Genomic DNA, 15655 nt, shown 5'->3' with positions numbered 1-15655 from the left:
CAAAGCAAACTACAGAAAGTAAAAATGAATTAGGACATTGATTTGAACTGTTTACAATGTGTGCTCTTTTAATTGTTGCTCTTTTTTGGATTTAATATAATTTTGTCTGTGCAGTTTTTAACATAACATAAACAGTCTAACAAATGATTCAGTAGTCTATCACTTTTATACCTCCACACCACAAACACTCTCCAAAGTCAAAATTCTGTCTTGGTCATCCAGATTTGAAGGTACTGAACATAGCAGCATTTCTAATCCTTTTGAAGGACAAAGGAAGCACTCTCGTCATAGCACAAAGTTAATGCAAAGTGAGGTATATACCCTGCAATCACTGACTCAGACTAAACATTAATAAACCAGTAACCACATCCAAACACTGAAAACACTATGGAATAGTTGCACTGTAGTACAGATGGGGAAGAAAAAAAATTACCATGATATTCCCAGAGATATTTGTGATCTGCAAGGCTAAAGGAAGAACATTCAGCTCACACATGATCTGAAGAATGAACTTGGCATCTGTCCAGCTGTTTTCCAGCATACACATTAAGTGGGGAGAATTACTGGGAAAAGAGACAGAAGGACAGGTTGAAGGTCCTATACATTTTGCAGAAGACTGGACATATATTCTGTATTGTGATCCCATATTATCTGCAGCATACCACTGCAGATAATGCCACAGTCATATGTAGTTGCAGCAAGTCATTCAAGATGTGTTTATTAATGCATCGTAAGTAACATTTTCACAAATTATTTTGATGTGTTCATTGTAAGCTATCACCACCAGTTGTGTTATAAGGAATATTTAGTATTTGTAAAATAAAAATTCTAATTTTTTTAATGTAAAAACAAATGCTTAAATGTACATTCGCTGGCAAGCTTAAGAAAGAAAAATAAAGTTATATACAATAACCTAAATTAAATAGCTCCTTCACTCCCTAATGAAACCCAGCAATATACCTGTACATGATTCGTATCTCTTCTGGTGGAATGGTTATCCTCTCTGTTTTCAGAATCTGATGGACCAGTTCAGACAAATGGTAGCTCTTGCAACGAATCAATTCCTTTGCTGAAATTTCCACGTCACAGATCATTCGACCACAGGCAGCATTCCTTTCAGCAAAGCCACCTCGACCCTTAGCCATGTGAAAATAAAGAAAAGATAATGCACTTGGGCAGGGTCTGAGCCAATTGCCTCTAGTCAGTTGGAATCTTTCATTTTAATCCTAAGTATCGAACCAGGCGCTAAGAAATTCAGGATACACTTAGAAGAACTTATGAACGTGAACGACTGGGAAACTTCATTCACATTAGGGCATGATCCTACAAGCCCCGATGCAAATGGTTATTTTCTTCTAGTAAAAGCCAACCATTGGCTTCCATAGGCCCATGCATAGTTGCAAACCCCTACACATTCACTTAATTTTACAGCATCAATGCCCAAGACTAAGCATCTGACATGGAATTAGTCATTTCATTTTTTTCCCTGAAAGGTATTGGCAAGATCTTATTGGACATACAGAGGTACCCAAGTGGTGAGTCCTCACTGCTGTTGTGCAGCTTAGCCTTAGAACTATGATGACAGCACGTTATAACAAATAAATTAATGGATTATCAGAGACCTGAACAGAGTGCAATAGGACTGCACTACAGCACCTAATCAGTGGAGTAAGATATGACCCTATAATTTCTGAATACAAATGGCAGGTTACTAAGTGATACATCACAAACAGGGGAGGAAGCCAACAAGAATGTGCTGGATGACATAGGAGCAGAGACAGGGAAAGGGCAGGGAAAGAAGCAGAGACCAAAAAGAATATACTGTTACTTGGCAACAGGTAAATAAAAGGGAAGGAGAATCAAGGATGATAAAATAAACATACAAGTTGAAGTGGAGTTCTGGCTATCAAATTTAATACGCTTACTGTATTTATAACCAAAAAAAAAGATTAAAAAATTCCTCCTTAGGAAATAACTGCACTTCCTCCACCCTTTCCAAATTTGAAGGCTAGTACACAGTAGACAGAGCATATTCCTTACGGACAAATTAAAGCATCAACATTTTTCATGACTGTGGAAAAAGAGAGTGGGGAGGGGGGAGAAGGTACCATAGTTAAGTATTCAGAATGTCATGAAGTGTCCTCAGAACAAGCACATAATAAGAACTAGAGAAATATAAATTTAAACTACTCTCTATGGGATGATTCACCAATCAATCCAAGCTACATTTTCCTCTCATTTTACAGTTGCACTAGACAAAGACAGCTACAGTAAAGACTATTACAATTAATCTGTCATTATTACTGTCTAGTTGAGATATGTAAACTAAATTAGCCTAACTTGAAAATTAGTTTAGCTCATTACTATAATAAAACAGTCATACAAACATTCATCATGTCTGAACTGGGACACAAGAAATCCAGCATGACCAACAGTCAAAATATATTAATAGCACATTCAAAATACTTCAGCATGACCAGCAGTCAAAATGCATTAGTGGCGCATACAAAATACTTCAGCAAAATGATTAAACATAAATTAAAATGCAACATAAAGGAATTTGAGATACTTAGGCAATATTTTACCCCAAGCTTTGGCATGTTGGACCTCCTCAGTCGACCTATCTTGGACCAGTGAGGGACTTTGCACACATTAATTCTCTGCAGGAGCACTTCCAGATCAAAGCCATAAATATTATGACCCTTGCCACAGAAAGAAAGCAACAAAAAAGGTTGTAACAAATGCAAATGAAAGGGCTTATTTTCATATACTTAGCATTCCTTTGCCCTTTGTATTTTGTAATCTAATTGATGGCATCATCTGCATACCTCTTACAGGAGGCCCTTTCTTCTAAGGGAATTTATTCATCATCAGTACTCATTAGCCTTAACATTAACAACGCTGCTCAGCAGAATACTGAAATAAACTGTTTCATCAAAGTGGCTCCGGTTCATACATCATCATTTTCCAATTCCAGTCTCCCCCTTCACCCCCACCCCTCAGCCACTAGCAGATTTCTATTTAAATTCTCTAGTCAAGCCACACACCCTTTGTACAGAATATGAAGACGTGTTTAAACAATGCCTTGTCCCTTCCCCCACAAAAAGCCCTGCTACTGCTGTAAAAGATGCACAAGGTACCATAGTAATATTATACGTTCAGTCTGTCAGCTTACAGAAAGGTAAACTTCTTAGTTTGCTAAGCTAATATTTACTTAATTGTTATGATACCTTAGATTAAAAGAGTATTGCGGCATTATCTGAACATTTATAGTTATATTGCCCATATAACAAACACTTTGTCCCATGTCAAATGTAAAAAATGTTTATTTGGTCACAGAACACAGTTTTGCTCTGATCTATGGATTTTACCATCTTGATTTGGTATCAAACGATCCAAATGAAATTAGCTGGAATTATATGAGCATTTGGACTAATGAATAGACCCTTAAGTACCAGCTTTTTACTTTTTTGGAAAACCCACAAACCATTTTTAAAATTAGACAAGAGGTCAGATGTTTTAAGCACTATTCAAAACAGCAGGGTATACAACTTGCTGCTGGGGAGCAATTCCACATCATGTCCATAAGAAGGTATATCTGCTGTATTATAAAGCATTTAATACAAGTCAAAACCATGATGTGAACTAAATTAAATGCAAAAGGCTAGAATGGACATAAAGAAACAAAAGAAGTTAAATACACCCAAGTAAAAATATTCCTTAACTTAGTTCTAAAATACTACTCACCACAACAACATCTGGGTCAATTTTGTGAATCTTTGCAAGGAAAAAACCCAGCAATGTTCTCTCTGTCGCAGCAATTTCTATTTTAGCATTCTAAGAGGGGAAAAAATAAAAAGTTTAAAGTCGAAACAACCTGCCCCTCATCCACTAGTTAGAAGATGACGATAATAAAAGCACTGTAATGGGTAGTTTTCCTCCTCCATAACTGAAGGTTTCCTGTTCCCATGCACATGGACAGAGGAAGCTCATCTCAGATGCCTTACTCTGCTTTGTTTGTAGGTAACAATAAAGTGCAACATTCCAGACCTTTACTATAAGACAGACAAATCAAATGAAAGCTAAACAACTTCCCAACTATCAGTTTATAATCCTGTTAAAAAGAAAAAAGGAGAGAGAAGAGTAAGTTACTATTATTATTCTAATTTTTTCAGTACCCTTTAAAAATAAGGATTAAAAATCTGATGGACTCTACAGACCAAGGAAACGGGAGATTGATACAAACAGCTTTGAGTAGGTATCAAAAAGAGTATGAACTAAGCTTGCCCAAGGAACTCTGCCAGCATCTCTCAAAAACCTTAACAGTAACAATTCTGCTACTTTTTTACATGACTGTAAATGGTCCGAAATTATAGCATTATGGCTTAATATAATAACAAGCCAGACCAACAGGTTTTAAGAAATGATCTAAAGATATGAACTTACGTTTTCAGAAATGAAAGACAACACATTTTGGTATGTTTTAACATGCTAAGCGCACCATAAATATGAGACATGACCTACGCTAAACCAATTTATCGCACATTAAAATGGCAAACCAGCCACAAAGACATTCATTTGACGTTCATATTGATAAATTGAACATGTGCCATGTCCCAGACTCAGGGCTGCCCCATCTGGATGCTGACAATCAGCTAACTGTCAGCATAGGGAAGTGGTAGCCCTAGGTCTAGAACTGGATGCAGAGTCCCAGGGCTTTTTGTGACCCAGAAGGTTTGCTGCCTTGCTGCCTCCGCAGGGCAGGGCAGGGCAGGGCAGGGCTTTTTAAAATACCAGGTCCAGAACAGAGCACAGCAGGAAACCTGGGAAGGGAAGCCTTCCCCTTGGGATTGGGCAAGGGACAGCCCCTGGTCTTGGTTTGGGATCTGTAGCTGTACCGTGCCCAATCTCACACAGCAGTTGTGTCCTGGATCCAGGGACTGTCCCCTACCCAATCTCAAAAATGTCACTGGGATCAGCACGGGGCAGTCCTGGGAGCTGGCAATTGTGTGACTGTGGTCTAGGGAATTTTATGTCCCCTCCCCAAAATTGCATGACCTGCACATCTGACAAGTCATGCAATTTTAAGGATGGAAAATAAAATGCCTTGGATCCCAGTTGCATGACTGCCTTCCAGAAGCAGTAATGCCCTTTCCCAACCCCACTGCTCTTTCCAAATACCCTTCAATCTAAGAAGACACTGTTATCAGCACAGTACCAAACACAAAAAAAAAACAAAACACAGAGTTACCTTGGTTTTAATGACATCTTTGAAGTCATAAGGAAAGATACAATCATTTGGTTTGGAAATAACTGCAAAAAAAAATTGTAAGCATCTTAGCCTCACTCAAGTGTATGGTACAGATGTAATTTTGTGTGTTTCTCTTTTTAATATAATCTTTAAAGCAATGGTCTGGAAGGAAAAGTCTTATTTTACTATATTTTCTTGCGTGCAACATGTCCCTGAACACGAAACTCACCTTTATCTTTCAAAGTCAGAATGAAGAAGAAAAGATTTTTCCAGAGAGATGGCTACACAGAGCAAGGAAAAGCTGAGTCACCCTCCCTTTTCTGCTTAACTAAAACTCTAGAAGCTGCTAAAGACTGGACAAGAGATGAGCCCAGCACAAGCTACAGACAGAAACATTGTCCTTAAAAAGGTTAGTTTGATTAGTGGAACATCAAGACTATTAAAAAAAGAGAGATCACTTTACAGGTATTTGTGTAAGAACAATGAAACATGATGTCAACTGATTTCCTCGGCTGCCTAAATAATATTAGAGCTGCTCCACTCTAATGGAATGGTAGAGCAGGAATCAAAGCAGAGTTCTTTCAAACCCAGCCAAAAAATCAGTTTCCTCACTTAATACATGCACCCCAATTTTGGGGGGCTGATTTTTTTGCAGAAAGTGTATGTGTTGCGTGCAAGAAAAGATGGTATTTATTATGTGTTAACAAATTTTCTTGCCATTATACAAGATAGCAAATTTAGGTATGGGCTTGCTTACCACTTTGTGAGTCACCAAGTTGGCATCTAGTATAAAAATCATTTTCAGAGTTTATAGCTTGGTTTAAAAAATCATTCTGTGATGAAAATTGAGACAACACTTAAACCACTAATGAATTTAGAACCAACATATGGGAGCTCTGGTTTATGACACCCACATACTCAGCTCTCTCAAGTTTTTCCACTACTTATTTCATAATATAACAGCCGGATCTCAACTCAGCTTTTTAAAAAGAAGCACCAACCAAAGTTATGGACAAACTACTTCAAAACTCACTGAGCATCTCTTAAAAGGAAGGACTCCAAACTGGCTCCCAGGACTACACTGGTTTTAAGTTAAACAAAAGAATTTTAAAAGAAACACCAGCATGGAACAGTGAGAGAGAAGAACAGGATCTTTAGAAGTGGATTACCGTGCCTTCATAGCCAACTAAATAGAACGTCAGCTAAGTTAAAGAAAGAAAACAGTTGTAATGTTACAAAAATCTAGACACTAACCTAATCAGATACTTCTCCCACAACCACCCAACCATTAAGCCAGTATTGCCAAACAACATTATTACAGAAACACCTACCACAGAAGTGTGTCTGAAAAGGAGGCTGAGGTGGAGCTTTATCCAAACAAAAATTCTGATGGACTAGAGCTGCAATAGCCATAACCTGTACAACAAAAATAAAAAAATATCATATCAGTAAACACGTAGATGTGCTGTTGTGGGTTTACAACAGACTGAATGAAAATACCAACTTGCCCTACTTCCTCCTCCATTCAAAAACTATACTGCCCGTTGAGTGAATTTCTGCTGAAAATTCAAATATATTCAGAAAGATTCACTTAATTTAAAAGTAATAGATAACTATAGCAGGGACCCGGGCAAGCCCCACACTTACTGGGGCAATGACTGCCAGCGTGCTCCACAGCTGGCCCCGAGGAGAAGCAGTGACCTAACAGGCCGATACCATGTTGTCGCACCCCTGCTCCTGGGGTGGGATGGGTAGCCAGCAGGCAGACGCTCTGGAGTGAAACTCAGAAGTTGAGCTCCACAAGGGGCCAGGGCCCAGCCCGATACGACAGCAAGCAGCTGGCAAACCAGTGCCGCTTAGGGCCTGAAAGCTGTGGGTGCAAGAGCTGATGAGCCCCTCTCAACACCTGGCAGTGGCCACAAGACACATGGGGACAGGCAGGAATCCAGATTGGCACCAGGCCAATCTGGAACTTCCTGCATAAGGCAGCACCAGCTTCAGAAAAGGGGAAACACTGGTGTAGGCACAGGCCCACACCATTTCCCTAAACCAGAGCCAAGGACCAGCTCAACACCAGCTCTCCCCATGGAACCCCGACCGTCATGCAATCACTGGAGGTCAGGTACCTTTAGGAGCCCCACAGGGGCTCGTAGTACCGATGGCCTTCAACTATCCAAAGGGCTTGGCCCAAAGCAGGCCAGCCCGCTTGGACTGGGCTTATAATAGGGTACAAACCCAAAGAGCTCTAACTGCCTAGAGAAAGACAGTCAAGGTATGCTGCTGGGACAAAGCGAGGCCTGAAGCAGATGCAGACACCATTATTTAAGTTGTATTAGTTTATTCATTTTCTTATGTGGGCTGAATGACACACTGAACACAAAACTTTACCAAGACCCCTGGGCTCAGCCAATTTACACTGGCCCTGTTTCAGTTTCCTTCCTTCATGAACCCTTCTACCTAGCAAACAAAGCCAAACGCCTAGGAAGACCAGGCACCTACTTATATCACCAACAGAACACCCAAGTAGAAAGGGATGGGGTGTAGGGGAGGTGGAGACCCACAGAATACTCTCAGGCATCATGACCTTCCCCAGGTTCAATGAACCCTGTACGATCAGGTACCACCTCCTGATAGTCTTTATAAGTACACCAAGTTGTGGCAGGGAAGATACAAAAATTGAGGAATAAGACACCTGTTGAGTGTGCAGCATCCGGGCCCCACCCCAGTGTAGCCACTCAGCCTGGGTCCCTACAATAACACAATTCAAAAGATACTTCATAGTTTTAATCATCATACAGAGTTAGGCAGACAAAGGTAATTCCCCTTTCAGATGATTTCCTTATTACAAAAATTCATTCCACAATCTGAATAAAACCCCAAAATGTAAACATTCCCTGAGAAATGCAAAGTAGCCCCAACTCCATGGCACTCTTCTTAATAAGGTACTTCTGGAGTAGAGGACTCCAGGCTGTTATTTTCCAGAAAGACTGCCAAGGAGGTAGGAACCTGAAAGTCCTAGTCCCCAGGGATTGGGTAGTTGGGCACACAAAGAACCAGACAGGTGTGGTAAGCAAAGTTCCCTTAGCATCCTGCCTGGGTTCTGTCCCAATTTCATTAAAAATTGAAAAATTAAGTGTTCTGTGGTGATTTTTTACAAAATGACAAATCTGCACAACTTTCTCAAACCAACTGTAACAACATGAAATTTATCTAAGACAACTGTCTCTGTCTAGCTAGACTACTACTACAGACAGCTCTCTTGTTGGAGAAAAAAAAAAAAGGTGACAGCAGCATAACGGATGAAGAGTTCTAACCAGTTCTCCATTCTGCTTCAAAATTACAGGGACAGAATACTGCAATGTAGGATGTAGGACAATTAGGATGTAATATTTAAAGCTATGCTATTGGTTATAACATTGGAGTTTTTTAATAGTCTTAAAACATTAGTTTACAGTAGTCAAAAATAGATTTTAGGGAGTGGAAGATATTTAGTTTAAAAAGGTTTAAATACAAATGTAGTCCCTGATTCTGCTATGATGGTTCAGGATATGGGCTTCCTCAGTCTACATATCCTGCACCTCCTTCATCCTAAAACAAGTCACCTGCTACAGAATCCAGTCTACAGAAAGTAGCAATCACAGTCACAGTCCCCTTGTTAGGTAAAACTATTTCAGTTACCAATGGGTATTTAGCATATGCCAAAGAAAATTAAACTCCTCTTCAAAAGAGTTTACTTACCTCATTCTGATGAGTCTTCGGATTTGGAATTGTTCTTATGCTGAGAGAAATCACCACAAGAGGGGGAGGCGGCAGATCTTTAACCACATTCACCAGGTCAGGTTTCAGTGCCACTGCCTCCATTTTACACCAACTGACTGACTGACTCGAGGGCTCTGAGGGGGGGAAAAAAAAAGACATTTGCAAAAAGGGAAAAGCCATCATCAATTTTAAAAAAAAACCAAAAAACAGTCACTTACCTTACAGTAACTGTGACTTGACACCTTTGATACAGACAAAAACCTACGGCCAGTAAGCTAGATCCAGCACACAGAGCTCCACCATCCAGCCCCCGGTGCTTCCCCTGGGTCTGTCCAGACTCACATGGGGTACAGCATGTTCCTATGATGCAGCGCCAGTCCAGACTGGATCTGGATCCTGGACTTTCCCCTCCCCCAGCATAGCTGATCCGTCAGCTGCTCCAGCTGGTCTGGGACCCACGCTGCATGCTGCGCACAAGCCGGTGCGGCTGAAACAGGCACCACATGCAGCACAGTCCAGCCAGAGTAGCAAGCAGCAGTTGCATTGCACATGGTGGCTGCCCTAGCTGGATTGTGCCATACGTGGCACCTACTCCAGCTGGTCCTGGACTTGCATTGAATGTGGAGCTGGCAGGACTGCATGCAGCACAAATTCCGGACAGTCTAAAGTAGACACCACTTGTGGCACAGTCTGGCCAAGGCAATTACTGCTTGTAACGCAACCCCTCAGTTGACAGTAAAGAACAGACAGTAAATAGTAAAGAAAAGAAATGCATTATCTGAGTAAGCCCATGTGAATCCCCCATAACCAAGGGTCTAAAGGCTAACTAATTATAGCCACTGGAGCTCCCTCACTAATTCAGAGTTTCTGAATGTCAGGATATACGCAGACAAAACATATTGGAAAAATGGTTATTGCAAGATGAATAACAGCCATCTTCAAGTATTAGTCTGTAGGAAACCCAATACTGTATCTGAAGGTGGGATTGACCGTTGACTGCCACTGACCAAATGTAGGGTTGGAGTGTTGTAGCTTCGACAGTCTAGAACAGTGGGAGTCAACCATTTTGGCGCACGTACCACAAGTTAGCCCCACACCCTCCCTGAGTGCATGGCAATCTTCTTCCCCTGCCTTATTGGCTGCTTTGCTTTCTGCTTCCTTCCCCATGCTCCCTGCCCAATATGCTGTTTTGCTTTCGGTCTCCTGCCCTACCTGCAGCTATGCTGCCTGTCCCCTCCCCAATGTAGCCTGTGATGCTTGCTGGCCACCCCGGTCTAGGAAACATGAAAAGTAAGTGTTTTTTGGTAATATCTTTTATTGGACCAACTACCTTATGTTCTCACACATAACACATGCTTTTTTTTCCCCAAAAGTCAACCCTCCCACCCCAAAATTAGAGTGCACGTACGAAAGCTGATTTTTCTGCCCAACACAGAAGCCTCCACTTTGAGTCCAGTGCCAAATATCAACTGCCCCGCAGCAGCAGTGGAATTTCTTTTCAAGCAGATGAGGGGGTTATTATTCTTCGCTGGCTCATTCTTCACTCCACAGGTTTTAACAATAGCCTCTCCTTTTTAACAGTCTTGATATTCCACTAATCAAGCTTACGTTTCTTTTGCTGTCCTGTAGCTATTCCTGGTCTCCTCTCCTGTTGCAGAGCCTTGTGGACTCCTTAGGTCTGTTCCTGCTCTAAGCAGCTGCAACTAGGTAAATACTTTTTCTGAATTCCAACTTCCCAAAAACAAGGTGCATATTTTATTCTGGGGTATGTTGTATATGAGAAAATATGGCATATACTTGATACTAGATATAAAATAAGCTTTCTAGTACAAAGTGCTCTTCTTCAAGTTAAAGGCATTCTTCATTCAAAACATGTCTAACACGTCTCCCAAACAAACACAATCATAAAAAATTAGGGTTGACAGAGACTTCAGGTCACTGAGTCCAACCCCCTCCTCAAAACAGGACTGCCCACAACTGTATCATGTCAGCCAGGGCTTCACTGAGCTGGGCCTTAAAAACTTCCAAGGGTAGAGATTCCAGCACCTATCTAGGTAATCTGTCCCTGTGCTCCATCACCCTCCTAGTGAGAACGTTTTTCCTAAAATCCAACCTAAACTTCCCTTGCTACAATTGCTCTTTGTTCTGTCATTTACCACTACTGAGAACAGTCTAGCTCCAGCCACTTTAGAAACTCGCTTCAGGTAATTAAATGCTATCAAATCCCCCCTCAGTCTTGTCTACAGACTAAATAAATCTAGTTCGCTCAGCTTCTCCTCAGAAGTAAATGTGCCTCAGCCCCCTAAGCATTTTTGTTGCCCTTGGCTGGACTCTCTCCAACTTGTCCACATCTTTTCTATAGCAAGGAGGCCAGAATTGGACACAGATGTGTCCAATTTGCCAGATGTGGCTCATTAGTGCCAAAGAGAAGGGAAGAGTCACTTCCCTCGATCTGCTGGCAATGCTCCTACTAATGCAGCCCAGTACCCTGTTAGCCTTCTTGGCAACAAGGGCATACTATTGACTTATATACAGCTTACTGTCCACTGTAACTCCCAGGCCCTTTTCTGCAGAGCTGCTGCTTAGCCAGCTGGTCCCAAGACTGTAGCAGTGCATGGGCTTGTTCTGTCCTAAGCGCAGGACTTTGCACTTGTCCTCGTTGAACCTCACTGGGCCAACCTTCTTTTGGCCCAATCCTCCAATTTGTCTAGGCCACTCTGAATCCTAGCCCTATCCTTCAACATATCTACTACCCACCCACCCCCCAACATGGTGTCATCCACGAACTTGCTGAAGGTGCACTTCAGCCCATCTTCCAGATTGTTAATGAAAATATTGAACAAAACCAGCCCCAGGACCAACCCAACTAAACAACGCACCATTACTCACTACCTGTTGAACCTGACAATCCAGCCAGCTTTCTATCCATCTTACAGTCCATTCATCCAGCCCATACTTCGTCAGCTTGCTTGCAAGAATGTTGCGGGAGATCATATCAAAAGCTTTACTAAAGTCAAAGTATATCACGTCCTCTGCTTTCCCCACATCCACAGAGCCAGTCATTTAATCAGAGAGCAATCAGGTTGGTCAGGCATGACTTGCCCTGGATGAACCCACGCCGACTGTTCCTGATCACTTTCTTCTCCTCCTCGAAGTGCTTAAAAATGGATTCCTTGAGGACCTACTTCATGATTTTTCCAGGGACTGAGGCAAGGCTGACTGGTCTGTAGTTCCCTAGATCCTCCTGCCTCCCTTTCTTAAATATGGGCACTATATTTGCCCTTTTCCAATTGTCCAGGACCTACCCCCACCTTGCCATGAGTTTTCAAAGATAATGACCAGGGCTCTGCAATTGAATCAGTCAACTCCCTCAGCACCCTCAGATGCAATGCATTCTAAATAGTCCCTAGCCTGTTCTTTCATCCCTGTTGGCTGCCCACCTCCTCCCCAAATTGTGTTGCCAGATGCAGTAGTCTAGGAGCTGACCTTGCCTGTGTAGACGGAGGTAAAAAAAGGCATTGAGTACTTCAGCCTTTTCCTCATCATCTGTCAGGGACCCACAATTTCCCTGACCATCCTCTTGTTGCTAACATACTTGTAGAAACTCTTCTTGTTACCCTTCACATCCCTTGCTAGTTGCAACTCCAGTTGCGTTTTTGCCTTCCTAATTTCATCTCTGCATGCCCGAGCAATATTCTTATACTCTTCTCTTGTCATCTGCCTGACCTTCCACTTCTTGTGAGCTTCCTTTTTGTGTTTACGTTCACTGCTAAGCCAAGCTGGTCACCTACCATATTTGCTACTCTTCCTGCACATTAAGATGGTATCTTCCTGTGCCCTCAGTAAGATTTCTTTAAAATACTACCAGCTCTCCTGGACTCCTTTCTGCCACAGACTGGCCTCCCAGGGGATCTTACCCATTAGTTACCTGCGGGAGTCAAAGTCTGCTTTTCTGACATCCAGATTCTTTACGCTTCTGCTCTCCTTTCTTCCTTTTGTAAGGATCTTGAATCAATTATCTCGTAGTCACTGCTGCCCAAATTGTCACCCACATCTACATTTCCCACCAACTCTTTCATTTGTAAGCAGCAGGTCAAGAAGAAAACAGCCCCTAGTTGGTCCTTCCAATGCTTGAGCCAGGAAGCTGGTCCCAATGCTCTCCAAAAACTTCCTAGATTTCCTGTGCATTGCTATATTGCCCTCCCAGCAAATGTCCTCCTTGAGAACTAGGGCCTGTGATCTAAAAACGTCCAATAATTGTCCAAAGAAAGCCTCCTCTACCTCATCCTCCTGGTCTGGTGGTCTACAGCAAACACCCATCACAACATCACACTTGTTGGTTTCCCCTCTAGTCTTAACCCAGAAACTCTCTAAAAGATCACGTTTAAAAGACTGCCTTCTCCGAACTGGTATCCAGGGAAGGCTAGGTCAATGGAAATTAAGCAAGGATATGCCTCACAGCTACTGGAATTGGGGAAACTTCCAGTTGACCCAGATAGGGAAGCTCGAACTCATCAAATGAGCTTCCATACAAGGAGGAAAACAAATACCAGACATGTAATAGCACACTAAAAGCACTGAGTAACTCACTTAGATCAGTGGTTCTCAATCTTTTTAGACTCAAGACCCCTTCAAATTTTTTCAAAACTTAGTAGCACCCCATTTAAAAAACTAATATAAATATATCATGAACATTATAATACAAATATCATAAATAAGTACATACAGAATTAATCATTGACATACTTAAATTATATTCCCCACCTCAAGCTGTTTGGGGAGTACTCCCCTAGCACTGCCTGGCCAAGAGTAGGTTTGCTCCCAGTGGAGCACTGAACTCCCAAAACATAGCTCCAAGTCACTGGTGGGCATTGGGAACTACTGGGCCAAGTTATTCCCTTAGTTACCTCAGGATGATGCCCCTGAACCCGACCCTGGGGACCTGGCAAGCAAAAACAAGATGCTGGGGTGCACGCACAGCATGTGGGGAGTACCACGGGTGTGGGAGGGGCAGAAGGTGGGCAAAAGGACATACAAGGCCTGGTAGGGAAGTGGGGGCAGGCTAAGGGAGTACTGTAGCACTGTCACTGCCACCACAAGGTAAAAAGCTGTACCACGTGCCTTGGTTTTCAGAAGGAATGTCAGCACCAAACTGGAGAAGAAGCTGCAACGGAAAGACGCACCTGCCTGCATATTACGTGGGCAGGCATGCTGCTTTTGTTGCAGCTCTTCCCAGTTTGGTTCCGATGTACCTCCTGAAAACAAGGGACAGTTTCACTCCACGGTGGCAGTAGCCACCTGGAAATAAATGCATCTGCCACCAGGTAGAACTGTCCACTCACCCTGGTTGTGCTGGCATCATGGCATCCCCATTGGAAAGTCACCAACTTAAAATACTGTCCCATAAGAAATGCTACTAATATAGGACTGAAAATGTAAGTTCCAAGTTCACACTCCAGACTTCTACAGACATGCTGGGAGTCAGCCTCCCTGTGCCTCTGTTCCCCTTCTGTGAAACTGAAATAACAGCACATTCCGGCCTCACAACAATGATGCAAGAATAAATACATTAAAATGCCTATAAGCCATTTGCAGGGGTTTAGGTTGTAGCCGTGTTGGTCTAAGGATATAGGCAGACAAGGTTCCTTGGGTGAATTTGATATCTTTTATTAGACCAACCCAAATGGTTGGAGAATAGTTATTAAGCAAGCTTTCGGGTTCAAAAACCCTTCGTCAGGCTCAGGAAGCTGCAGCAGTTGGTGTGTGCTCTTCCTGGATGGAATGAAAAGTAAAGAAGCCAGGGGCTGGGCTGGGCTGGGGAGTCAGTTGCCAGGCAGATTATAATGTATCAAAAATCCAATGTCTATGTTTAGTCCCTGATCTCTAGTATCCAGCAGGTTGATGAAATGGAGCTCATAGGCTCGTCTCTGGGATGTGTTGTGTAAATTTCCCTTGAGGATCAGAACTGAGAGATTGGAGAGAGAGTGGCCCTCCTGTGAGAAATGTGCCCCCACCGGTAGTTGGGTGTTTCTGTCTTTGATGGATTTCCGGTGTGCATTCATTCTGGTGCGCAGTTGTTGTCTGGTCTCTCCTACATATCTTCCATCAGGGCATTTGGTGCATTGGATGAGGTATACTACATTCCTGGAGGTGCAGCTGTAAGATCCTGGGATGCTGATGGCTCTGTTGTGGGGTGTAGTAATAGTGGCGGTGGTGGAGATGTGGGGGCAGGTTTTGCATTTCTTGTCATGGCACGGTCTGGATCCTTTTGGTGTGTTCTGGGGTTGAGGAAGTTTGCTTCTGGTGATGAGGTTGGCGAGGTTCGGTGCTTGTCTGAAGGCTAGGATGGGTGGCTCTGGGAAGATCTTTTTAAGAATAGGGTCTTTTTCTAATATGGGTTGCAATTTTTTGAGGATTTTCCGTACAGGTTCAAGGGATGGGTGATAGGTCATAACCAGCGGTGTGCGATTTGTGGGTGTTTTTCTTCTGTACTGCAGCAGTTCTTCACGTGGTATCCAGGTGGCTCTTTCAAACGTGCGATCTACCTCTCTGGAGGAGTGTCCTTGCTGGGTGAAAGCCTTTTTAAGATTGGTGAGGTGGCAATCCCGGGTGGTCTCTTCAGTACAGATGCAGTGGTATCTGAGG

General features: G+C 42.6%; 1 protein-coding gene across 1 annotated transcript in view; it reads right to left on the bottom strand.

Annotated features, from left to right (window-relative positions):
* POLA1 (DNA polymerase alpha 1, catalytic subunit) overlaps positions 1-15655 on the bottom strand; it is a 319768-nt gene that overhangs the window by 272019 nt on the left and 32094 nt on the right. Inside the window, exons 15-21 of the mRNA XM_006019568.2 lie at positions 8990-9144; positions 6583-6667; positions 5252-5313; positions 3748-3837; positions 2586-2702; positions 961-1136; positions 434-563 (exon numbers count right to left, since the gene is read on the bottom strand). Coding sequence (XP_006019630.1) covers positions 434-563; positions 961-1136; positions 2586-2702; positions 3748-3837; positions 5252-5313; positions 6583-6667; positions 8990-9144 — 815 coding nt within the window. The remainder of the gene's footprint in view (positions 1-433; positions 564-960; positions 1137-2585; positions 2703-3747; positions 3838-5251; positions 5314-6582; positions 6668-8989; positions 9145-15655) is intronic.

Source organism: Alligator sinensis, unplaced genomic scaffold (genome assembly GCF_000455745.1).
Source record: "Alligator sinensis unplaced genomic scaffold, ASM45574v1 scaffold348_1, whole genome shotgun sequence".
In the NCBI taxonomy this organism is placed as follows: Eukaryota; Metazoa; Chordata; order Crocodylia; family Alligatoridae; genus Alligator; species Alligator sinensis.
The sequence above is the reverse complement of the archived record's forward strand: the minus strand, read 5'-3'. Positions and strand labels throughout refer to the sequence as shown.